Source organism: Aphelocoma coerulescens, chromosome 8 (genome assembly GCF_041296385.1).
Source record: "Aphelocoma coerulescens isolate FSJ_1873_10779 chromosome 8, UR_Acoe_1.0, whole genome shotgun sequence".
Lineage (NCBI taxonomy): Eukaryota > Metazoa > Chordata > Aves > Passeriformes > Corvidae > Aphelocoma > Aphelocoma coerulescens.
Window position 1 is genome coordinate 8,434,497 of NC_091022.1, and position 26,593 is coordinate 8,461,089.

Here is a 26,593-nt window from a genome sequence, read left to right on the forward strand (position 1 = left end):
GTTAAAACACTTCTACCATGGGTAGATGGCCAACTATGTTTTCACAACCCAAAAGACATGAGGATTTTCTCTTTAAGTGACTAAGGGGCACTGTCATTCAAAGCAAACAAAGTGAAGACCAAGACATTCCATTTACCATGAGATAAACTTCTCACTGCCCACCAAGCATCAGCCAGGACAAGTTTTTCCCATGGCCAAAAAAAGTGCTGGCATTCACTTCATGGATACCTCAGCACAATCTGCCTTGGATATGTCAAAGAAAGATCATTCATGCTTTGAAAATGAGCTTCTGAACTCCTGATCTGGCTCTCTTCAGTGTTAGACAAGTCAGTCAATGAACAAATCAGCCACCACCCAAGTGATGCTTAGATACTAAGCCCTGCCTGAAAAGCAGAAGAAATCAGATACCCTTTCCCAAAGAAAATCCAGGCTCCTAATGAACACAGCCACACTGACAAAATACCCTTGCTAGAGCTCCCTCTCCTTTTCAAAGAAGGAGAAGTGGGGACATTAGGGAAGGGAGCTGTCAATGATGTGTCTTCCCCTTGATTTCCCCCGCCGATTTATTTCATGCTTCATTAAATAAACCTGCCATTTCTGCTGGATGAGAGAGCTATTTATCAAAGCACAAGTGGAATGCATGCTAATGTGGATGAAGTAAATGATTCCAGAACACACATGTTAATTTAAAACACCAGCTCTGCCTCTTCACTGCTTTGGAATGTAATATTAACATGACACAGTTCTCTCATCCAAAATTATGCTTTAACCCCTCTACTTTTGATGCCCTGTTCCAGACACTTCCATAACATCTGTGTCAAGTCACACAGACCCTCTAAGTGACATCTGGTCCAATGCAGATCGTGCTGTGTGGCAGATGAGACTGAGACTATAAAGCTCTGAGGCGGCTTCTCCAGACTGCTGCTGCTCTCAAGACACTTGAGGTGATTCATGTGCATTCCCATCCCTTGAACTTCTCCAGCTCTACAGAAGTGCTGGGAAGTACCAAGCTGTATCAAGTGCATTAGCATCTATCAGCAAGGAACAGGCTCAACATTAAAAAAACAAAACAAAACAACCAAACCAAAACTAAAAGACCTTCAATATTACTCTCTCCCTTCAAAGCCCTTCCAACCTCCACCCAAGATCCCAGAAATTTCATGGCAGTAGAGAAGCTTATAACAGAGAGGAAATATAATATGCTTAGCCAGAGTCCTAATCATAACAGCAGCATCTTCCTGGCAAAAGCTTCTGAGGAACAACTACCAGGGAAAACAATTAGCTTTAGATCCCTATGTTTAAGACTGTATAAAGCTACCAAGCTTGAGCAAAGGTTCAGCTGTAAATCTCAGGGGTGTCCTATCAGCTTGTGTTTCAACTTGGAGGAATCATCCCACTGACCACAGACTGCACTCAGGCCAGCATGTGATCAGCGTGGAAATACACCCACAAACACAAAGACAAAAGGTTTAAGTTTTTATCCCTTCAGTTTAGATAATATGAAGACCAGCCCTACTTTCTAGTAAACACATTTCTGACAGCAGGCATTTAAACTATCTCACTGTACTTTACACAAATTTAAAGTGGCCCAATTATTTTGAGAATAAAGCATGGAAGTCACCCCAACACTAAAATCTCACCAAGCCATTCTATATTTTCAGACTTTAACCAGTTATACTACCAAACAGCTGCTCTGAGATATGTGAGCTTTTCTCTAGCTGGGTCCCAGGATCTAATTTTGCAGTTATATAACCTAACTCTTTTCCAGAAAGCCAGAGTTCACTGTTTTGATGTATTTGGACACCTGACACTGTTTCCTGTTCCCCCCTGTGCTGGGACTCACATGTTGTCCTGTGTTTTCTCCCTGCACAAGAGCAGTTTGCAATACATATCCTGACTTTTGTTCCATATCTGCAAGCACATCGAACTAAGGAATGAGAACCTCAAGGGGAAAAGTGCTCCCACTGCTAACAGCATGTTGTTCCTCCCCTAGTACACAGACTGACACAGGCAGATAACTTTATTCCTATGTCATCTGAAATCTCCACCCTGTTCCAGAGCATCACATCCAACTCCCTCCAAATCTTACTCCTTTAGCCTTATTTCAACCTATAAACTACACCTCAGACTTTCTACAGGGCCAGTTAGTACTGGGGACAGGAAATTATGCCTGAAAGATGTCAGGTTATTTCCAGACTTAGGGTCTGCTGACAGGAAATAAGGGATGTAGAGAGCTAAAATGAAGCTGGGCTACTCCAGGTAGCATCTAGGCTACTCATCTGGAGCAGAGGGGCACCCACTCCACCTGGAACCCCCAAGGCTGCTGCCATGGAGAGCCTGAGAGCTCATCTCCAAACCTCAGCAAGCAGAGGCTTCCCACCACAGGAAGTTCCGTATGTGTCAGTCCCCACTCATGGTGCTCACCGCACAGCGTGATGCTCGGCCAGGAACCGGCGTGAGGTTACTTCCTCTTCCCAGGAAGTATTCCAGCTCTCATAAACAGCCTGCTCCAGCCTGACAGATCATTTCCTGAACAAGCCCTTGGAATTCCCTAGGGTCCTTATCTTAGTTAATGGGTAATTATTTTGATGGATAACAATGAATAATCACTTTCCCAGCTAAGAACTTCCTCTATTGACTTGTTTAACATTCCATTAAAGGTTACTTGCCAAATGAAGTCCTTTTTTGTCAAATATTTATAACTACGAGCTCATTCTTATATTCAAAGGAGTTGCTAATGCTTCAGGTTACATCTCCTTCAAGGAATTTTTTTTTTTCACTACTACACTGTTATGATTGACCTAACATGCTCACTTTGTCTACAATCCTGTTTCTACCTAAATCAACAAAGCCCAGAGGAAAAATGATTACGCTAGATAAAAATGAGGTTACCTTCCAGACAGATGCAATACCAACAGTGTATATATATAACTTCACTTGATGCTTGCCACCAAATGCTGACTTAACACACATGACTTCATGGATTACCTAATGCAGAATTTGTTTGTGTATATCCACAAGTGACATGGGAACCTGTGAATTTTAAATAGCAGCTGGACTACACTGTACATAAACAGTACTTGTATGACAGTAGAAAAAGCTGCTGTGACATACAACTCCAGGTTCTAGGTTTTTCCTACCTTTTCAAGCTCTCACTTTCACCTATCTGTATTTACAAAAAGATTAAACTCACTGAAACGCTAAGAAGGAAACATCTACAGAAAACAAGAACCCATTTCAGAGCCAGTGCAGGAGTAGCCTAATTATGCCTAAATTGCTGCTTGGGCACAGTTTCTTCAAAGTAGTTTTACAGGTCACAAGATGCAAAATCCCATCAAAAACCACTCCAGCAGTTCAAGATACATAACTGCCTCCTGCCTCTGTGGCCACAACGCTGAGCGATGGCACCATCTTAAGGCAGTCCAGAAGGGCCAGAGCAATTCCATTTATAGTCACAGTATCATCGACATTGCTCCAATTCAGAGACGGAGTCTAAAGAGGAATTTCTAGTCCATAATCTTGGCACACTCTTCCAGAGGAGCAGGCCTTGTTCACATCCTCCCTAGGCGTGACAGGCCACCATTTCTCTTCTCTTTCTGTTGACCTTTCCTTCCCAGACTGAACCTTTTCCAACACTTCAGAAATTTTGCTCTGCATGCTCTGCACTAAGAGGGGAAAGAAATGGCTGGGTGCCCTATCTTTATCAGTTTAATGTAAGCATTTGGGCCTCTCCAACAGCTCCCTTTTTTGCTGTTTTTCAAATGACTAGCTTTAAAAATCAAGCTAGCAAAACAGCATGGCCAACTTAAACAAATACAGGAAATAGAAAAGTAAAGGCTCTCAGAGCCACATTAACTCACTCCCACTATAAACACTGTGTAACAAGTCAGAAAAGACAGCTAATAATCCAAAATGTGTGAGGAGTGTAGGTGTGTAGCTGTTACTATAGTAATCTCATTTTCATTTCCTGACTATATTTCAGCCAGCCCACACACTTGTCTAAGGGAAAATCTGCTCCTACTCAGTCTCGTGCCCCTGTAAGAGAATCACTAAAGCAAACTGTCTCATCAGCTTTACAGGATCAAGTCCTTCCAACTTCATCTTTCTCTCTTCTTCCCCCCACCACACTGCTCCTGCATGAGGCCTTAAAGTCCTTGAACTGGCTAAACAGATATGACTTTTAAGAAAATTCTGAACTTCTGGACAAGACTGCTAATCCAGAGAGACTTGATTTATAATTTCATTTTAAAAAGATGCAAAGCAGAAAAGCAATAAATTCCTCCAGGGTAACTGTTAGTTAAGATACTGCATTTTCAAAGACTCTTTCAAAGCACTCTCCCTTCAAGCATAGTTAGAATAATCGCTTTCAAAAATAAAGATGATCCATCCTTCTATTTTAAGGTTGACTTTGCTAAATTCTTCAAAGTCACATGCTTGCTCAGACAACCCAGAAAGTAGTTGTGCAGACACTAAGGTTGGCAACGTACATTTAATGTCATTTCAGACAACACCTCAAGACAAAGGTCTCCAAAAAGAGAACATTTTTCACAAATTCTAAATACCCTTTCCACACAGACCTGTGACTCCAGATGATCCTCATGAGAACACAGCCACTCTATATTCATCCTAAACAGCATAGGGCAGCTACATCTTTCTCATAAATAACAACAGAGACATGCTTATGGGAATGGAGTTTACTTTTCTAGATTACCACACACCAAGTCTGTGTGTGCCAAACTGCAATACACTCAAGTAGGAAGTCTAGTCAAAAGCATTTCCAAACAATCAGTTTCCCATGGAGTTGAATTACTCAGTAAAAAAAAAAAATCAGCCTAAAAATACCCTGATATGCAAAGACGACTAGTACTGCCCTGTGGTCAAGGATGACAAGTGGATAGGGAGGAGGATGGGATGAGACCACCATCCCAACCAGGTGACACATGGTCATGTGTAGAGATGGGTGCCGTGGTGACTGGAGCACAGCTTGACACGAAACCAATGCAGCCCCTGATCCTGAGCTAGCGTGCCACCCCTGCTGTGCATGAACTCAGGGCAGCTAACAGCATCAAAAAACAAGCAATCAAAATTTATCTGGAGACAAAAAGGGTGTGGTGAGTTGGAACTGATATCTTGTTAGATTTGGAGGAACTGGAGAAGGAAAAAAAGAAAAGAATAGAACTTGGTGTGTCTTATGGGAACAGATGGAGAAGGAGAAAGACACATGTTCATTCTGCATTCAAACACTGAAGTTAACGGAGGCCTTTACTGACACAAAACTACGTATTGGTAGATGTTTATGTTTGTAGATTTCACATTCCAAATGGGCATTATGAGATACCACCCTAATCTCCTTGAATCTACCTCATAGTTTTTACCTATCTGATTCTCTGACTCTAACTGGGTTCCAAAGAAATCTGTCATTTCTAACCTTCTTCCCTTTCCTTCCTTTCTGCATCATGAAACCCCAGCACTCACAAATTAACATCCTACAGAGCTTCCCACCCTGCTGAAGTTTCTCCCTTCCACCTGACATTGCACACATATCCCACAGAAACTCCGAGACAAGTTTTTGGAAGAACACAGACAGGAGAGCAGTGACAAGACTACAAACCCAAGCTCTTTGAAGCGTTACCTGGCAGGCAGTTGCACTCGAAGGTGAAGTCACTGGTTTGATGGCAGGTGCCCCCGTTCATGCAGGGTGACGGGGAGCAGGGCACGTACACGCTCTCGCAGCGGTGTCCTGTGTAACCCGGCTTGCACTGGCACCGGTAGGAACCGGGCAGATTGACACAGGTCCCACCGTGCTGGCACAGGCCTGGCGTGGCACATTCATTCACATCTATCTCACACTTCTGGCCAGTGTAGCCAGCCAGGCAGGTGCAGGAGAACTTATTTCCAGACACAGTGCATGTACTCCCATTGGCACAAGGTTGAGATGTACAGGCATCAATCCACTGGCATTCCTTTCCTGCAGGAAATCAAGACCGATTAACAAAACGTTATTTCTGTAGAAAACAGTATGTCTTTCAGGCTACCTCAAATTTTTTAGTGTACTAAATCTTCACATTATTACAGGAAAACTGATGTCTGCCTTTTACCATATTATATTTGAAATGAAAATTAATTTGTGGTTACAGTATGAAGTAATTTACCAGGTTGCAGCAAGATATAGAATGTTGTGATTTATAAAAATGACCTGAAGTCATACTACACACACTGACAGTCACTCTTCTTCTACCTCCCCTTCAAGAGTGAAAGGAATAAATTCCCATGCTTCCCCTCAGGCATCAAAATATAGTTTTCTCATAGAAAGATTTTGCTGGCCAAATTTGCTCCTTTTTTTTTTTCTAGAGACTAGACTCTGAATTCAAAGTGTAACAGCCACTCCAGAGTAGTTTCTGCATTCAGTTTTCCCATGTGGACAACCCCACAAGATCCAAATATTTTTCTGCTTATGTGTAAAGGGTAGGGAGTCTGATTCCCTATTCCCCTTTGCTTTTTTTGGTCATGAAGTCATTTAGACTTCCTCTCATTTCCTGTGCTGGAGCTCGAAAATTTGAGAGCGTATTACAACTGCCCCAGAACATTCCAGGGTGAAGCAATTCCCAAAGGAGGGGGTCTGGAGGTACAAATGCAGAAGCCCACCTGTGAAACCTGGAAGACAGACACACTCGTACGTGTCCTGGCTGTGGGGGTGACAAGTGCCTCCATTCAGGCAGGGCTGGGACACGTAGCAAAGGTGAGATTCCGAGTACTGACATTCCTCCCCTGTGAATCCCGGAGCACACTTGCAGGTCGGTTTTCCTATCAGGGATGCAGCTTCACAAGTTCCCCCATTCTTACAGGTATTGCTTTCACAGGGGTTTCTGTACTGACAGTAGTCTCCAAGAAAGCCTTCTCGACACCTGCAGCAGAAAAGAAATGAATTGCAGCAGTCCCACCTGAAGCCTTGCTGTTCTGGGAAGATTCCAGGAATGAAGTCCCATGACCACGGAAGGCCTTGAAGTTTGCCGTAATTGAAAACCTAAAGGCTGACGTCACACATGTAACAGGGACTTCCTGTGGGACTGTCTCAAGTGAGACCACTGAAAACTTAAGTTCAAATGGTGAAATCGCTCACTGCAAAATAAATACCACATTCAGTCAGAGTTGTATCAAATGCAGAACCTTGTTCTTGTACTTCCCTTCAAAACTTCAGTAAAAACCTAAGTGTTAAAGAACTGCTGAGTAACGATTACTTGCACCTACTCCCATTCTGACAAGCATCCTTTTTTAGAAGAAAATCAAGCAGTTTAATAAGGTATTAACACCAGGTATTATCCATCTTCCAAAAATATTTATAAACATTGTGCAAATGCAGTGTCTGGGGACCTGAAGATCTGTAGCAGATCTTTCTCCACAACGCTCCCGTGAGACAGGAATATACTGTTATCCTCATGCTGATAAGTGCATCTGGGACTGGGACTTGCTGAAGCCTGCACTCAAATAGCAACACAAGCACTGCAGTCAGGTCTCCCACGCCCCTGGCTAGCACCCTAACGACAAGGTCATTGTTCCTCTGTCTCCCACAGAAAAACGAGTACACACACACTATCTACAACCAGGGCAATATTTTATACAAAGATCTCCAACTGCAGAATAATTGCAGTTACTTCTCTCTAACCTAAACTTATGTCAATACAGTCTGACTACGCTTGTCAGCTGTAATCCATCTTTTAACTGGCCTTTGTACTATGGATTTTCCATTTAACTGCCAGAGATAGAGGATCCAGGCAAGCAAGCCGGCAAAGCCCACCTCTGTGCGCCCCCCCCAACCCCCCCCCAGCTCCATGTGCTTCTATCTGGTAGCAGAAAGCTGCAAGGGAATACACTGGATAAAAATAACACCTAACACACAGGACTGTCCACTTGCAGCTCTTTCTGTAGTGCACAGCTGCCTGCTCTAACTGGCGAGTAACTCAAGACACAGCCCCAGAGAAAACATATTTCATTGTAAAAAAAATTAGAGGTGAACATTAGATATGCTTTGTTCCAGATCAGGAAAGGGGCAATTATTAAATCAGTGAGTTACTCATATCTAAAGGGAGGAGATTCCAACTGCAAGAAGCACACAAACTCTCTAGGCCTCAAATAGGAATGTAACAGTAAAGAGACTGCTTTTTTCCTTATGCACTTAAAAGTGTACTGTAGATTGGAGGGGGGGAAAAGCAAAACCATACAAACAACAACAACCACCACTGCCAAAAAAAAACCCCATCACAATAAAACCCCACAACTAACCAGACAGGCTCTAAAATCCAGCTGAAAAATCAAAGAATGGTCATGAAGTTTTAAACAGAATCCTACAGGAATCTGCCTTTGTTACTATGCTATTCAACATATCTATTGATTATTAACAATGGAAAACATCAATGCTGGTCAAATATGTAGGTAAGAGAGAAGACAGGTTCTTGATAGTAGCAACATGCTTAATAAGGCACTCAGCATCCAAAATGCCCTTTAGCACTGCAAAGTCATACATCTAGAAACAAAACACATAGGGCATCTACCCCAAAACAGGAAACTGAGCTGGGAACAACACACTTGCTCTGGGGGTTCCTAACAGTCAGATAAATTCCTAGCGTGACAGTTTGGCCAGGAATACTTTACACGTACAAACGGCAAATATCAAGTGGGAATAAATGAGATTATGCTACACGCGATAAATGCTTGGTACAACCATTACATCAGTTCTGGTGTTTGCTCTTTGAGAGCGAAGAACTCAAATGAATTCAAAGAAGCCAACAGTAATGATTATTAGAAAACTCTGGCCACAATGAAAAGCTCAGGTGGCTCAGTCTATTAGCAAAGGGAAAAGGAAACAAGACAATTAATCAAAAGCTCCAAGTATCCACTATAAAACACAGATTTAACAATAATCCCCAATTTAGAAGATACCAGGAAAACAGAACTGAGCATTTAAAACTTTAAGCTAGATGAATTCAAATTAGAAAAAGGGTTGTATCTTTATTTTCAGACACAGACTTACACACAGTCTCTCAGCAGCAGAGAGAAACAACTGGAACAACGCATTTAAGGTTGCAGTGGAATTTCTCCATCACTCATGCTTGTTTAAAAGAACACCAGGATTGGCTGTTTCAGGGAGAGTATGCACGCTAGTTCAAACAAAGCTATTCAGAGAGGTTATTATCCAAGTTATGCAAGGGGTCATTACTAGATGACCACAACTGTTTTTTCTCATGTTAAAATTTATTAACTAGCTTTAGCCATATGTCTAAAGCAGGAAAGTCATATGTGCGTAATTGTAATTTACCATTGCCCACGCCCAAATTAGGCTCCTTTCACCATACCTTAATACTTTCAACTTCATACCCAGGAACAGACATGAAAGAAGAGATTTTGCAGGGCAAGGAAGGATTAATAAAGTTTCAGAAAGCAAATCCTGAGACAATACCAATGCAGAATATCCTCTACCTCTTGTGCCATCCTCAGTGTAACAGCCGAAGGCTGTGGGTCAGCGTGAGCTGCAGCCACATCACACAAGAGGCAGTCTTGGGGTATTCTGGGCCTAAACCACAGCAGTGCTATAGGCTTCCTTTAACATCCAAAATCTCTCCTTGCTTCAGGTTGGAAATCAGTCCAAACGCCAGCGGGCTACAGCATGGCTTTGTAGGAGCTGGATCACATCGAAATCTGGCACCCGGCAAAGACAGCTGTGCCAGAAGCTGGAGCACTGCTCGACTCCCACGGCATTCAAGCCTGCACATGGTGCACTGGCTCTGCTCAGAGACCGTCTGGGCAACCACAGTTAAATCATGTCTCTGGACATCTATGTGCAGCTGATGGTTGTGTAAAGACAAACTGAACTTCAGTCCCAAAAGTCTTACAAGACTTGGTTATAGGGGTTTCTCCTGGTTTCATCACCACCACGCAGCAGCACACCAAGCTCCTCGGACTAACAGCCGCAGGCACAGGACATGCACTTCTCTTTACCATGAAAGAAAGAGCAACAAACCAAAACTTCACAGAACCCCACCTAGGCCATCTCATCAGGCCAACAAGAGCTCCTCCAACACCACCCACTCCACCAGCAACTACAAAATAAACCAAAACACACCTAGAATTTAAGTGCTAAAGTGCTTTTTCATTTAAAGGCTGTAAAGCAAACCAGAAAGTCTAGAGGAACATTTCAGGTTTTGTCCACAAGTAAATAAACCCCCAAAATGTATCTCCTCTCCAACCCCCAGCACTCAGGGATACTGGAAGGTACATTTAACTGTTGCCCCTAGACAAGAGGGAGAAGGGAGCCTAAACACTGATTAAGAGTATTTCTGGTATGAATTAAAAGAAAAGCTGAGATGTGTGCTCTGAGACAACCATCACCCACAAACAGCCCAGCATTTTGTACACAAATGTTCTGGTACAAAGTTGAAGAGTACTCCAAGACCAGGCTTGTTCTGGTATCTTCTGAAGCTAATCAGAAAAACATGAGGGAGCACTTCAAGAGGGAACAGCAAAAACTCTTTTAACTTTAGTTCTTTATATTTGGAAGAGGGAACATGCCTGCATGTGGAAAGATGGTAGGTCAGGTACACATGGCCCTTGTACCCACCATTTTGTTCTCCTCCTGGAGAAGTGCTTGGTCACAGAGTTATGCTATTTTGCCCTCCAACAATTCAGTGCAATCCTTTTTGAATGTTAAAGAACAAAAAACCTACAGTCCAGATTTTCAGTCATGTCTCCTGTCATCAACATTTCTAGGCACAAATACTTGTAATTTAGTTCTAAATGTTGGTGTAGACAAACTGCAAATATTTGCTCCTGATTCATGTTGGGCACCACATTGTTTCTCTAAAAATAGAAGCAAAAACTGAAAACATGCAGTCTAAGTCCAGACATTTTTAAAGGATATGATTAAACTCAACAGCAGCTCCAGCTTCCCACCACCCCTGCTCTGCTCTCATCCCAACCTACTCTTTCAAGTTCTCTTTAGGAGAGGAAAAAAAACCCACTTGTCTACAGAGCAGCTTAAAATTGTAGCAGCTTGTGTCAGCTCCAAATGACATGCTCAGAACAGGAAACCAAATCTTTTCCAAATAAAAGCCACTGTTTCTCCTCAGTTTTCCATCTAACACTCAGAAAAAGAAACAGGAAGATGAAGTTTTTTCTGGCACTTTCTGGAAGCACATGAGGTCTCTTAACCTACTTCAACAGGAATTTAATCTTTTAAGAACAAATTTCACATATAACTTAATTCAAATCATGATTTCTGAAAGCTAGAGAGTTTGAAATGGGAAAATGTCCTGTGGGCTGCATCAGCTATGCAGCTGCTTCTAATTAAAGCTTCTCCTTTACTCTCTCTGGGCTACTTTCCAGCACAAATACTTTAGAGCTCAGCCTTTTTTTTTTTTCCCCTCCTCCTTTTCAGCTCCAGCCTGCATTTGCCTTAGCTCAGGCTCTCATGGAACTAAACAAGAGATGTAAAAACAAAACTAAGGTATTTATCCAAATTTGAAGCATCCACAAGTCCAGAGAGCTGCATTCATTCTAACAACCTAATGCTGCAAATCAAAGTAGAAGACTCACAAAAAGCTGTGCTTTTGACTCTTCTGCCATGAAACTACATTGAAGCTACCTTCCAAAACTTAGTTCTCTCCGGCTTTCAATAGACTTCTGGAAAATAAGCCTGGTCTGATGGAAAAACTTCCTCATCTGCTGTACTATATTTGCCTGGGCACATTCATAAGACAGCGTCTTCAAATGCACCTTATAGACAATTTTAACCAGACTTCCAGATGTTTGATTTTCATGGGAGTTTTCTACTCAGGCCCATGATATCATCTGGAGATGCACAGAAGAAAGCAGATGGTTTTAATTTAAAAAGCGAAGGGAAGAATTTCCTCGTAGTCCTGCTTCTCCCCCCTTCAACTCAACACTCCCTCCACTTTGATTGGAAGATGCTTCGACGCAGAGAGAGAAAAAATGCTGTCTGATGACTAACGTGAGAAGGGTCTCAGCTATTTTGTTACAGATTTTAACCAGACTTCCCTCTGGCTCCGGGGTTCTGACTCCCACACCTACACCTCCTCTCAGGAGGGAGAACAGGATTCTCTGGTTAGCTTTACAAACGCTCCTTCCCATGTCTCAAGGCGCCCATTTATGCGTCATACTTTGAATGCAAACGATGGGATGGGACGGCCTCCCTGCCCTGCCTTTAAAGCAGCACACAGCTATTGTTCCCAGTCCACAGAAAGTGACTCTACAGAGAACCATTCCACAGTGCTCCATGGAGCAACAGCAGCCATAGTCTGAACAGACAAGGTTTAGTTCAGCTTTTTTTGCCCATGAGAGCTCTGAAGAGCTTTTGGTATGCACAGGTAATGCACAGTAGAAAATTATGACTGAAAAATCACTACTGTGTTCCCAGAATTTAAGCTAGCAGTGCGTGTACTCTCCCCTTTTTCCTCTACCCTAGTCTCAAGGGTCTCCTTTAACTTCTGAAAGGAGACAGAAGGAAACAGAAAAGGGCAGACCATTCTCAGAAAGGGACAACTTCTCAACTTCTGCATTTAGCCTCTTCTGGAAAACTCTCAGACCTCATCCTGCTACAAGGTCTCCTATGGGTATTCCCCATTCACTAGTCTAGGAGAGATTAGTCTCTTGAGACAGATCCTAAGCAGATATCAGCTGCAGTCTCAGAAGCAGTTCTGTAGTCCAGGATCTTGCCTTCAGCCCCAGAAGTCCTCTTAAATCCAAGTAAAAATTCATTTATGAAGATCCATCTTGAAGGAAAGGTAGGCACACAAAGCTGTACAAACCCTGACAGCTTGGGGCATGAAAGGATGTGCTGAAGGAGACCGTCCTTTTGGCACTCCAGTGTCCCCATTTGACTAAGCACAGCTCTGACGGTTTTTTACACCATCAGGAGCAACAAAAGACCTTAGTGTTAAAGCAGCACTTGGTTTCACAGCAGTACAGCTATCCCTTCTGGATACACAAATTGCAACAGTCCTAAGGTCAAAAATTCAATCGTCAAAGCCTGCCAAGCACAAGAAGTAGCAATGCCCAGTTTCCTCCCTAAATCTTGCAGCACCCCTATGTCAACTCCCTTCCCACTTCTGCTTCTCTCCCTGGCACAGTCTTGTTTCTGCTCCTTGCCACTGGGGTGGGAAGCTGGGAGAGGCCACAGCTGTGGAACATGGGGAAATCAGTAAAGAGACTCTGCTCTAGGGCCCTGCCCCATTCCAAGCAGAGGCACTGCCCAATTCCACATCCACCTGCAGCAGAGCAGATCCTTGTGCTCAGAAAACAGCAGGCAGTGATGCCAAAATCTCTGCTCTGCTTGTCCTTGAAACAGCTCCCTGTACCCACACCTTCCTTCCCAGCCTGCTGCAACTGCAGAAAGGCTGCAAGTTCACAGCACTGTCCCAGGGACTCTTCCTACCGCATCTTCCCGATCATCCAGCAGCAGGGAGACTAGAAATTGCTTTGCTGTGATGGTCACAATTGGCATTAAGCAGCAAGGAACTGTTACCCTGCTTCTCTTTGGACGTGAGAGGATGCAAGAAGGCTCCTTCATGTTTGACACCTCAACATGTAAAAGGCTGCCTGGAGATGCTTTGAGGAAAAAACCCCACCCATCACAACAACAAAACACCCATCACAGTGCAAAGCAAAGCCAAACTCCAAACTGAAACTGTCTTTTGTCACAGCAGGACCTAGAAAGCTTGGAAGGATGGGTCTCCTTCACTGCTGCTACAGATACAGACATATTCTGTGGAATAAGGCCTGCATCCTCACCCTGAGAGTCGCCGAATGAGTGTAGAAAGACCTCTCACACAAAAAATCTGGCTTTGGAAGATGCAAACACAGGAATGTGTAATTTTCTAAATATAAAATCAAGGTCAGAGAAGGTCAGTAACTCTATCGAGCAGTGCCACAGAATGACAGCCATGGGCCAGCAGCATCACCAGGGGAACAGAGCTACTTAAAGGGCGCTCACAAGAGCAATCTGATAAAGCTCCAACCCTGGCTTCCTCACAAGGGTCACAATCACTGTTCCCATAACAGATGCCAGATACACCATCCTAAAGGTTTCTTAGCAGAAAACAGCTTTCTCTTTTAATGGAGTAGATGCCCCAGGATTTTCAGACAAAGAAAGCTGCTTCAGCAATATGCTGCCATCCACTGCTGGGCCAAATATCTAGACTAGGTGTTTTGTTATCAGTGCTTACTCATATCTTATCACATTTGGTTATTGCTGATGCAGGTTCACCCTCAGCAGTTCACTTGATTCTTAGGAGACAGCAAGACAGACGGGATGATCCAACCACACACTACAACAAACAACTCAGCCAAGAGGAGATACAGAAAGTGGAAGAGAGCCTGTTATAATAACTTATTGCCCAGCAGAGGAAGTACTGCAGATAACTTGAAAAAAGTGGAAGGGGTGGAGATGCTGCTAATCATTGAGAGATCCTGCAGACCTAGAAGCCAAGCTACTTGCTTTAGTAATAAATTCCGTTTCCTGAGCAAAACATTTCTACTCTTACAGCCATCAAAAATTCAGAAAGTCATTTAGGTTACTAAACCGGATAGAAAGTTCCCCTATTCAGAGTTCCTCATAGTGCAGGAAAGAAAAAAAAAAAGTTAAAACCAAAACAGGATGCTAAGAATCAGCTTGCTAAAGGTAGAGACTCCACAATTGAGGTAGGTTTTGCTACTTTTTTCCTTCCTTTCTGCAAAAAAAGTGTTCTTGAGCCAGAACTAAAAAACAGACACTTACTAATCTCTGTATACAGTTCTCTATTAGCCTTTCCATTTAATATAGCACCTGCAAAGGAACTGAGCTGTTTCTTGAAGAAGCGGTTGGCTTAAAACCTGCAAGAACACTTTGCACAAGGAAGAAGGCAACATTAGAGTTATAAACGTGTGCTAAAAAAATGTAACAGTGGTCAAAGCTGCCACTGTAATGAGGGAAATGTGTCAAGATCTGGACTGCACTACAAATAGTGCAGAAGCCAATCAGATGAACCAGTTTAGGCTGTAAAAAACAATTGTTAAGACATGGTTAAGAGGAGCACACAAGTTGGAGAAAATGTCCTTAGGAAGGTACAAGCAGCACCAATATCAATACCAGTCTTGTTTATTATCTTTATTGTGACCTACATACTTTGGCTCCAGACTAGCATGCTTAAGTACACATCAGAAAGACCTACAAAAGACACCTATTTCTTGTTTCATTCTTAGAATACAAGTGAAATGCACAAAAAGTTCCTCCCAGCTCTCTTTTCAGCAGGGCAGCTCATTTAAGTTGACATCAACATAAAAGCATGGAAAGGAAAAGAATAGGAAGCAGCAAGAGTTAGAAGTTTTAGAAGAAACCTACAGGGAATAACAAGTTACATGTTTGCTTTTCTGTGGCCTTTCTGCACATCAGGTATTGATTCGAAGCTGAGAAGAACCTCAAATTAGATTTTGATTTCCCCTTTGTGTGCCACAGGTGCAATTTAAGTACATTGAGCTTTATGTACCACACTAATAGAGAACTAAAGGTTGTGGTTAGGGAAGATGGAAGTGTAGAGAAGTGTGAAGAGCAGAGCTGTGTGTTAGCCAAGCTAAATCAACAAAGAAAATTCACTAACATTTAAAAAATGCTGGCATTAAGATAATGTTTTAGCATGCTAGAAAATGACACAACTTGAACTGATGAAGTAAACAACCTTTAGAAAATCTGTTTACTGCAGACATAGTAAATTAACCCAGCCAAAAAGAGAGGATTCATCCTCTGGCAAAATATCACTTCAATTAAAAAAAAAAAAATCTAAGTACTGCAGTTTGAAAGGTGAACTGCATTTAAATAGATGTGATATTCTCCAGATAACACACACCCTGCCAAAGCTCCTGCTGATGAGCTTCCCATGCAGCAACAAAGTGAAGGCACCATTGAAGAAGGGTGTCAACATTTACCAAAATCAATTTACATGATGAAAACAAATGTGGATGTTTGGTTGGGGGGTTTGTTAGTGTGTTTTAGCAACTCACAGGTATTACTTGCTCTCAAGCAGTAGAAGGGAATTGGCACACCTCAGAGTGCAGAATAGTTCTGAAAAACCTCAAAAATATTCAAATTGAGGCTGAAGGTTTATAAAGTAAGGCAAGCTATAAGATGGAGAGCAAGTTTCAACTTAGCTTGTGGGTCTGGAAACAAGGTACAGAGTTTACCTCTATGATTGGTTTGACCTCAGTTCCCAACCCAGTACAAAGAAATCCAACTCACAAGATCCAAACCCAAATAGTGAACAAGAATTCCAGATTTCTTACATTACAAAAAGCTAGCACACAAGAACTAGCGTATTATAAAGAAACACCAACTGTGCTAAAACTGTTAGGCTGAAAGAACCCAGTAAAAAATCTTTAAAATTCACATTTCCTTCCTGGCTAGGATCCTGAAGGAAAGAAAATGGGTAATTAAATTGATTAGAAATGAAACCAACTTACTTGCAATATCCTGTACCATTTTGATATGGAATGCACTTTCCCTCATTAACACATGGCTTGGAATCATCCATACACTGCAGAGCTGAAAGGAAAGAAAAGAAAACAACCATCAAACCTGTAGCCACAATACATGTCAGGTCAAAGCTTCATTAGCATATTTGGGAGAATGAAAATTTTATAGGACTGGAACAAAAACAAAGACACTATCACATAGTTTAATTTCATCTCTGGCAGCATCAAAAGAGCCAGACTGAAAGAAGAATCAAATACAGATTTGTTCATCAGGCAACCAAATCTTTCCAGAATTTCTTTAAGGTAGGTTTTCAAAGCAAAGTGTGCAGTAATTTCAGCAAGCTGCAAAGACATTCATGTCAGCACCTGCGTACTTTGGGTTGAGTGTCCTCAGTCACTGCTTTCTGATCAAAATTCTGGACTGAAATTCTCTGAAATACAAAGCAGCTACTCCTAAGCCTTCTTCCAGAATATTTTGTCTCAAATCCTTTCCTTCTTTTTCTCTATCTCTAGGGACACCAGGCACTGAAACAGGGCATGTGACCCTCATGAGCTGACATACTGAATGTCACCAGCAATCCAGAATTTGCTGCAACATGTACTGTTGTGGCACTCTGATTTCAGACAGGATCATGTTTGCGAGTAAGTGGAAAACACGAGAGCTGTTAACAACTTTCAGCAAAGAATTTGGTATTTCTAAGGAGGAGATGTTCTGTAACTCCAACTTGACATTTTCACTGCTGTGTATTTAAAAAGGCGTTAAGTATGACACAGCTCAGGGCCAGTAAATTTTTATCCAAGTCTACTGGAAGCTCTAGTGAAGTCTGTCCTGATGGAACCTCCAGCTCTGGCAAGTGTTTTTCCCTTCACAGGGACATTATGCACTCAGTAGCTGTTTCCGAAGTGACCAGAAGGGTGAGAACTGTGGAAACTCTGCAGGAGCAGAGGGCACTTTGGAACCACAAAAATTTAGGCAGTCCACCTAGACCACAGCCTGACATTCCAATAGCACCAAACTACCAGATAAAGCTCTCAGAACCAGATCAGCTGGGTCCTATCCTAAGCTTATCCACATACCAAGAAGTCACAAGCTCTTCCCAGCCTCCAGTTCTGTCTCCTGGCCCCAAACTCACACACTTCCATGCCTTTACAGATCCCCTTTCCGCAACCTTATTGCGTTTGGGAAAGCATTTAACCAATCTTAATTAAAGGCACCTAGAGGCATCAATAATATCCAACCACCTAAACTGCCTACTTGTGAGCCAGCTGTTGTAGGGTTGACTGCCCCCCCCTTTTTTTTTTTTAAGGATGCTTTTCCTTTCTTCAAGTGGTATTAAATTTTCAGTACAAACTCAGCAAGGGCATCAGGGAAAACTGGTCCAAACCACCACTGAGGTCGATATGCTGGTGACTAAGGAATAAGACTCAGAAACAGAAGAGTTAACACAGCAGTCCCACTAAGTTCTCCCTGCAACCAAACCAAATTCAGTCCAGCAACTGGACAACTTGGAACAGACTCCAGTTCTGCTGTCCAGGGCTTGAAGTGTTATTTCTCAATAACCCTGGAGCACATAAACAGGTCACACACACTACAAGGCACTATAGGAACGTTTCACACTTGCAATCCCTACAGAGAATACAGTTAAATTAAACCCAGCTCCCCAGGAAAATTATCAGTGTTTCCCACAATACAAGTACGCTAGTTGCTGTTAACTCGATTTCTGAAAAAGGGGCACTTGGATGGTGCTGCTTCTGCAGAGCTCTCAGGAAATGAACAAAATTCCACTCTGAGCCCCTTTCAGATAACCCCTGAGGTCAGGGTTACTAAGCGACAGAAATATTAACACGGATTTTGCATGGCATTCCCCCCCACAGCGGGCAGAAACACGCTGACTTGCACCTGTCTGACAATTTCTATCCCATTTAACCGCAACCTCCACATGGCTTTGACTCCAAACTTCATCTGCTGCTGTCTAACACTGCAGCAGCTTGTTTTCACAGCAAAGATTAGCTCTAGTTAGCAGGGCTCGGTTACACCGTGTCCACGAGAAACTGCACTGTGTCCAAGGGGAAGTGTCAGGATTCCAACGACTCCCACCACCCTGGCTACTCTGGGGAAATGGAGGAGGGTGAAAGCGAGCCGTGCCACATTTCAGAGAGCCAGGAAGGGAAGCAAGCTTGGTATTCTCATCTCACTACCTTGAATTTTCATTCTTTTCACACCAATCAAGCCAGTGAAGCAAATACTCAGAGGATTATTTCTTTTGTGCTCATGCTTTCAAACACAATTTTGTAATCTCATCGAGTACCCGCGTCCCCAGTGAGAACTGAGCAGCCAGCTGATTTTGTAACCCACATAGTAAAAGCTTAACCAGCACTTGGCCAAAAACACCTTCCAGCACAACTGCACGGAGGGGAACAAGAGGCTGATGGCTTTTGGGGTCACAGTAAGGATCCAAATCAAGGATTCCAGTTTGGCTTGCTCGGCCAAATACAGACACAGCAGAGAGGCTTTAGCAAAGTAATGATTCATTTTGCTCAGGTTTTTGACAAATTATTCCCACCTTGAACTGCTGTTTAGCAGGTCATTAAACTACTACCAGCCTTTACAGTTCTTTCACAGAGACAATGGGATAATAAACTTTTAAATATATATTTTGCCTATAGTAATTCAGAAGTGAAAGAAGCCAAGAAAACACAAAAATACTTTGTACTTTTTCATCTCTAGACTAATACAGGCTGAACAGAAACACTTTGAAATGCAACTAAAGCTGAAGTGAATGTAAATGTAACCATATTCTACATTAAAATAAGTATTAAAGAGTCATGTGACTTCTCTTGGAAAAAAAGAAATCACAAGGGAAATAGAAGACTACAGTTCTCACAGTAAAATTAGCATTTCTGTGCACAAAGCACTGTCTTCCTGTATTTCACTATATCTTTCATAATTTCACAACAGATGCAAAACCAAGGCATTTCAACACAACTCACTTCAAAAGCTACTTCTTTGCTACTCTACCATGTTGTGATCGAAAGTTAAAAGTACCAGAAACTACCTTCTACCTCAGCCAGCACAAAAAGTTTGTTTTGCTACATGCACTGTGTTAACTGGAAATACTCTGGTGTGTACAGCATGAGAGAAGGCAGCCTTGCCTTGAAAAGATAAAGCCACTTTTCTAGAAGCCATATATAGACAGCATCAGAACACTGTCAAGGCTTTGACAGCTGCTTTTGACAGTTTTCTTCAGTGTTTAACACAAACAGAAATGGTGAATTGTTGGGTGGTTTTCTGGGCTTGCCATAGCCTGGCAAAACCACCGAGACTGCCAGAAGGTGGGTTAGCCTCATGGATTTTAGGCATATTACAGGGATATTGGGAAGACACCCCATGGTTTTCAAAAGACTGGCTTCTCATGGAGAGGGCAGGCCATTTCAGGAGTACCCAATTTCTACAGCCACTGTAGCCAAGTTTGAAGGATACTTCTCAGGAAAGGGCTCTTGAGTGCAGGCAGGGTGAATACTCTAAGTGATACTACCCAGCCTGGAGTCCAAACAAACCCTTGCACATGCCTGCATTGAGATGCAAACTCTAACCTGACATTTAACATCCTATTAAAACTATTTTCCAAGGCCAGAGGGAAAACCAGATAACCACTGTTGTAAAATGAGCACAAGATACACTATAGGGAATGCTGTGATTTTTGACATCCAAATCCAAAGCTCACAACTGGAGCACAATTCCACCTAGATTTAATTTTTCTTTCTGGCTAAAGAGACAGCTAAAATCTAGGGGGAAAAGAAAAGTTTTCATTCCGCCTCAGTGCTCTTTACAATGCCAAGATGATCTGGACATTGTGATTTGGTTTCCACACTTCATCTGCCTTCTATAAATTCAAATATTTTCTGGGCTATAAAATTAAAAGAAATAGTGTAGGATTAAGATCAGAAGCTCTGTCAGAGTTGAGCTTTTAGGAGAACTTTGCAATAGGGAAATCAAGCCATTACCAGAGCAAGTCTGAAAGGGCTTTGTTGTAACTACCCAAAGGAAAGTAATGCCACTAAACTCCTTGCCCACAAGTTCACAAAAAGTAGAGCCGAAATAGAAATGAAAAACACCAAAACAATTAATGCTGCACGAAAGAGACATTATAAAGCTGATTTCCTGTAGCTTTGTGGTCGATTATCCTGCCTCTCAGAAGGTGCAGGCTCTGTACCAAAGGTTTTATTTTAAATAAGGGGAGAGTAATGTCCCAGCAGAGAATGCAGCTGAGCTGCTGGTACAGCTTTCTCCTTGGGAGGACACTATATGTGTCTCTCTCTCTCTCCTCTTTCTGTCCATAAGCATTTCATTATGTTCATAGAAACACAGTATCGGAACCGAGACCTTTGTCCTATGTAGTTAAAGCCTGTCCATAAGTTCAAAAGCTCTCTTGTGGGAGTGGGTGGAAAACAACCTACTTGAACATAGAAAAAAAGTCAAGCTAAAAATGCATTTAAGATTAGACAGAAAGCTGAAGGACAAAATAGGTTTCTATAACCTTTATGCAGTCAGTGAATTTTCTGTCTCGATTGAGATTCATGAGAAACAGCCTGTCATTTCAACCATGCTAGCTATTATGTATTAAGGGAGTGGAGGAAAAAGGATTTGAAGCCCTCTAACAACAGCAACACAAAACGCATGGAAAATCCAATGCTCAGGGTTGCTTGTCAGAGGTGGATCAGCTCTGAAGAGGACGACCATCAGCATGGCCAGAAACACCAATTACACAACAAACCAAGGGGGTCTCAAATTCCAAGGGAGAGAAAGACAGCTGCTGATTCCCTTCAGGAAAAACAGAGCGTGAAAAAAGCAGTTAATGCTGAAACATGAGGTACATTCTGCAGGAAGGTCCTCGATGTGCAGAAAGGGACAAAATGCTTCCACAGCAGCACTGCACAGCACACAAAAAACCGCTGGAAGATGTGGTAAGGAGTAAGCAGCACTGTACATATGGAGAGAATACCCAAAGATAACCAAATTTTGGAGGAAAACCACAAAGGACTAATTACGCTATTCACTAACCTCAAGAGATTACAGTTCCAGTGAGATTATATAGCAGGGAAGAACCCACTAGTAAATACCTAGCTAAATACTAGCTAGCTAAAAATGAGCTTTTTTTTTTTTCTGAAGAACAGATCATCCTATGGCAGGCACATGGAGGGGGGAGGAAGCAAACTGGTAAAAATCCTTACTGTGAAAATGCAGTAAAAACTTATACTCAGCTCAGATTTAGAAACCATTAACATTTGGGGAATTTAAACAAGCTCACCAGTTTGCACTTCACACAGAGGGTAGTAGTTAAAGACAAAGCTTGTCTACAGGGCATGGAAATAGTCTGTAAAGTGAATTGCTTTAATCAGATTAAGACATCTCCACTGTTTTTACACACAAAAGCCTGAAATCAATTGGATAATGCAAGACTCATCAACTGAGAAGCTAAGCAGAGCTCAGAGGAGTGAGAAGGCACTCAAACAACAACCTATACCTTTTGGGAAAGAAAACTCTAATATCTGTATTTCCTTCACAAATTCTCTAGGCAAGTGCAAAAAATTTGAAAAGAAAATATTTAACTGGATTTGAGAAGAACAAGCCTGTAACCATGAAGAAGTTCTGCTTTAGAAGTTCATCAGGTTGCTTTTTTTTAAATTTGAGGATGCCAATAGCAAATCTGACTACATGAAGCTCTCAGACATGCAGAACCCCATGACCTGCCATCATCTGGTTCAAATCTCTCTTTCAAACATTTAGGATCAGCAAAAATCTACCAATTGACCTTCCTAAAAGCAGAGCTGGGAAGCATCCTGGAGATTCACAGGTAGAGGTAAAGTCTTTCATCATCAGGGTCTTAGGCCCAGGAAGCTGCAGAAACACTGATATCTGTATCAGATGCAGCTGCAGTTCATGTGACACTGCTGCTGCTGAAAACTATTGATAAAAACTCACATTATAATAGATACTGAATTTAGGATGAACTTGTAACACAGTTTGAAAGGCTGTCAGCCACCATATTCTCCATCTCCTCATACAGCTACTGTTCTCTGCTTTCCCCCATTTGCAGTTTTCCAAACAAAGCCAAAATGCCTAAAATCCAGAACTGCAACATAAAGCACTTAGGGGAAAAAAAAAAGTTTTCAACAAAAAAAATGTAGGGAAGGCAATTAAAGAGCTGAAGAGGTATTGGTGTTTCCATGGCAATCTGGCAGTCAGGAGCCATGCTCGCCTCTTCTCCTAAGTCTTCCGTCATTCTGCAGCACTAAATCTTTATTAATTTGAACATTGAGCATGTCTGCCCGTGCAGAAATGTTATCCCACTGCTTGTGCCGAGCAGCGCTTCCGCAGCCGTCCAGGGTGATGTCAGAGAGACGAGAGGAAGATGCATGGAACAAACAGCAGACGCCCGTGCCATTTTGAGATACAAAGCTCTTTTTTCATCCCCATGGCAGTCTAAAAAAAGGACATGTGCCCTAGGAACAGACTATTTTCTAAACAGAATGAACTATTATTTCTGCCAATCTCAGATGACCCTGCTTAGAATGATATAAGCAGTATTTCTCCCAGACAAGCCCTTGACTTCTGTTGGCAAGATGATTTCAAAGTGAATTCAGAGAAACTGAGAATACAACACATGTGCTTAGGAAAGCTCTTTTTTCCACAACATGGATGACCTTTCCCTAAGGCGTCCCAAAGGAGCGGTGACAATAATCACTGTATCAATGCTCTACTGAAGAGTACAAATTAGACAAGAGTACAAATTTAAAGGAAATTATGTTACACCTGGAGCTACTATTGTAACTGCTTGGGTTTGATGCTAAGTAAGATAGATTCCCGAGTCCAGAAGAAACAGACTGCTGCTGCTTTTCCACCTACACCTCATCCTGGATTCAAAGTCCAGCCACCCACACCCTCTCATGGCACAGACACCAGTTTTGGAAATGGGAGAATCCGAAAAGGACCAGAGCCTATTGAAGGGAATCACCCACTTGTTGCAACAGCAGCAAATGAAAAAAAGAGGGAGGGCAGTAGCTGTGGAAGCTGACAAAAACCCAACCCATCCACTGAAAGAGATTCGAATGCCAAATGCCACCAGAGGCGTGAGTCCTCCTTTCCCAAGGATTCAAGTCCTGAGAACATGAGCAGGAGGATCTTCACGTATATTTAATCTGACTAAGTGATGCCCTGCAGGAAGTGATGTGAGTTAGCCAGATTCTCATAATGCTCCCTTTTGAAAGTCTAAATCAGCATCTTTGATAAGAACAAATTTGATAGATGGTAACACCTTCAGAAAATCAAGTCAAACTTGCTCTCCCATAAGCAAATCCACGTCAAGCAGACCGGCACTATCAGCATTATCTGAAATCCTTCAAATTTCACTGTGTGAATACTAAAGACCACAAACTGCAGTCCACGCCAGCACAGCACCGATTAAAAATGGATTGTAACCTGTTAGAAACACGGGCTGGCAGGCAGCAGAGCCTGGCAAGGCAGAGCACCAGAGTTAATGACAGCAGGTAATTAGGGTGGGCTTAACAGCCGGGATCTTTCTGCCTGATCAGAAGAGAAGCAAATGGTTCACAGCAATTATCAGGTGAGTATCCTCACCAAAAGCGCAGGTGTTGCTGCCCCACCCCAGCTTACTGCACCTTCAACTGCAGCCCTTTGCAAAACTAAACTGGAAAAGCGAGTTGCTACACCATGGGGCTTGCATGATGAGACAAGGCTGAGTAGTCCAAACCATAGCGCTCCGTGCATCCAGAAGCCTCCTATTTATTGACCAAGAGGGCTGACATCAGGTACCTGCCCTCTCTTGCACAAGAGCATCAAGCCAGTTGAATATACACCTGAAAATACCCTCTCAGTGACTTCATCTTTCCCTTTCCCATTAATTCAAGCCGCAGCTCCCACTCCCAGGAACCAGATGCAGGTCAGTATCTTACGAACAACAGGAGTCACTTTCAGCCTGGATTTGTCATCTCTGCCAACCAGCCTTTGTTCAGCACCAGGAAGAGATTTCACCCACAAAGGCAAAAAATTTTGGCAGCATGGGATGACCTCAACCACCTTAGGTGTCTGCCCAGGCAAGTGACAACAGGTGATGCCACAGCTACTTCTCTCGGCCCCTCAGGGAAAGGGCCAGCAATAAGCTGCTAAGTTGTTCATATGAAAGTACAGTTTGACTAAGTGGACGTGACATTTAGTCTTTAGAAAATTAAGTATTTTTCTATCTTACTGGACTGTGTAAGCCATCTCCAGAAATAAGAGTGCTACTATGCACCACAAGTCTATACTACCACAAAAGCGTATTTCTAAGACACCTACCCTTGAAAGGCCCTCTAATTTTCCTTTTGAACAAACCTAGCCGAAACACACTTGTGAAACAGCTTCTTTTAACTCCAACCATCTTCTTGCAACATATTAGCAAAACTAAATCAGCTTTCAGAGGGGATTACTGGAAAAAAACCCAACAACATTTCTCCCAGGAGACAAATACTGACCATTTCAAAGTCAAAACAGATCGATTGACTGACCCAACTACTCTTATTCAAACCAGCAAGAAGTGGTTAAAACTCTGCATACAGCATTTTCCACTCCAAAACCATACTGAACAACAAAACTACTGAAAATACCAGTGTCTTGCTTGCTCAGCCCTAACAACTTCCACTAACACTCTCTCCCATTGCTGCACTGTTTGTAAGTCATCTGAAAAGCAACCCAGCCTCTCAAGAGTAAAAAGAAGGAATGAGAAGGCACGCAAGTAATCAATGACTGCTGGTCCTCGATAGCTTTAACGCGGTTCAAGACTGCACGAGCTTTACTCCGGGAGCAGGAGCTGCTGGAAGTGCCATGAGATTTCCATCAGAACCAACCAGTTATGGCTATGAACCAGCGCTCCAGACAAGCTTCAAATATAATGCAAACGCCAGCGTGCAAGGGGAAACAGTGACAAAAAGCGGCACTTCCCTCAGATGTACACACATGGCTTCATCGCGCCTGGATTGATGAGGAGGAGGGCACGCAGAGATTCCCTCTGTGTGTGCAGGAATGTCCCCAACAAAGGCTCGGTGCGCAGGTATGCGAAGCGACGGGCGCCGCAAAGCCTTCCCTCTCGTGCTTTGAACCCCCGACCCCCCAGCTCCCCGGGAGCAGCGCATCCATCACTGCCGCGCTCGGCCAGCCAGGGGCGGCTTCCGCGGCTCCCCCGGCCAGCGGCTCCCGAGGGAGCGCCGTTCCCACGGGGCTCAGCCCGCCGCCCCCGCCCGGCTCGGGGCCGCTCGCACAAAGCGCCGGCGGCCCCGGGCCCCCCGCGCGATGTCACCCGGCCCCGGTGCCCTTCCCCGGCGGCAGCGCGGGGAGGCGACACGGACGCCGGGATAGAGCGGCCGGTCCCCCCCGCGCCGCCCCTCGCTCGGAGCCCTGCCGCAGCCCCCCCCTCCCGCGCTCCCCGGCACTCACCGGCGGCGGGCTCGGCGCGGCGCAGCACGGCCAGCACCAGGGCGAGGAGCGCGGCGAGCGCGGGCCCCGCTCCGCGGGCCATGGCCACGGCCGCTCCCGCCGCCACGGGCTCGGCGGAGGGATCTGGGTGCCCGCCCCACGCGGAGGGACACGGCCGCACGCGCCGCCCCCGCTTCCTCCGCCGCGCCGCTCCGCGCCCCGCCCCTCCCGTGCCGCCGCCAGGGGGCGCCCGCCCTGCGGGGACTGAGGGGCGGGGACGAGGAGGGGAAGGGGGAGAGGGGGGAGCGGGGCTGGGCCGTGGGGATGGGGGCGGTGGGGGAAATGGGGGAGCGGGGCTGGGCCGTGGGGATGGGGGCGGTGGGGGAAATGGGGGAGCGGGGCTGGGCCGTGGGGATGGGGGCGGTGGGGGAAATGGGGGAGCGGGGCTGGGCCGTGGGGATGGGGGCGGTGGGGGAAATGGGGGAGCGGGGCTGGGCCGTGGGGATGGGCGGCCATGGGGGAAATGGGGGAGCGGGGCTGGGCCGTGGGGATGGGCGGCCATGGGGGACACCGGGGATGGGAGTGGAGGGGAGGCAGTGAGGATGGGGGCCC

At 44.0% G+C, this 26,593-nt stretch overlaps 1 protein-coding gene across 2 annotated transcripts in view; it reads right to left on the reverse strand.

The window, feature by feature from the left end:
- NOTCH2 (notch receptor 2) overlaps positions 1-26,217 on the reverse strand; it is an 83,399-nt gene extending 57,182 nt beyond the window's left edge. For both annotated transcript variants that reach the window (XM_069022331.1, XM_069022332.1), the window contains exons 1-4: positions 26,003-26,217; positions 16,501-16,582; positions 6,646-6,905; positions 5,633-5,968 (exon numbers count right to left, since the gene is read on the reverse strand). In XM_069022331.1, coding sequence (XP_068878432.1) covers positions 5,633-5,968; positions 6,646-6,905; positions 16,501-16,582; positions 26,003-26,084 — 760 coding nt within the window. In that variant the 5' untranslated portion in view covers positions 26,085-26,217. The remainder of the gene's footprint in view (positions 1-5,632; positions 5,969-6,645; positions 6,906-16,500; positions 16,583-26,002) is intronic.
- Positions 26,218-26,593: the final 376 nt, after the last annotated feature.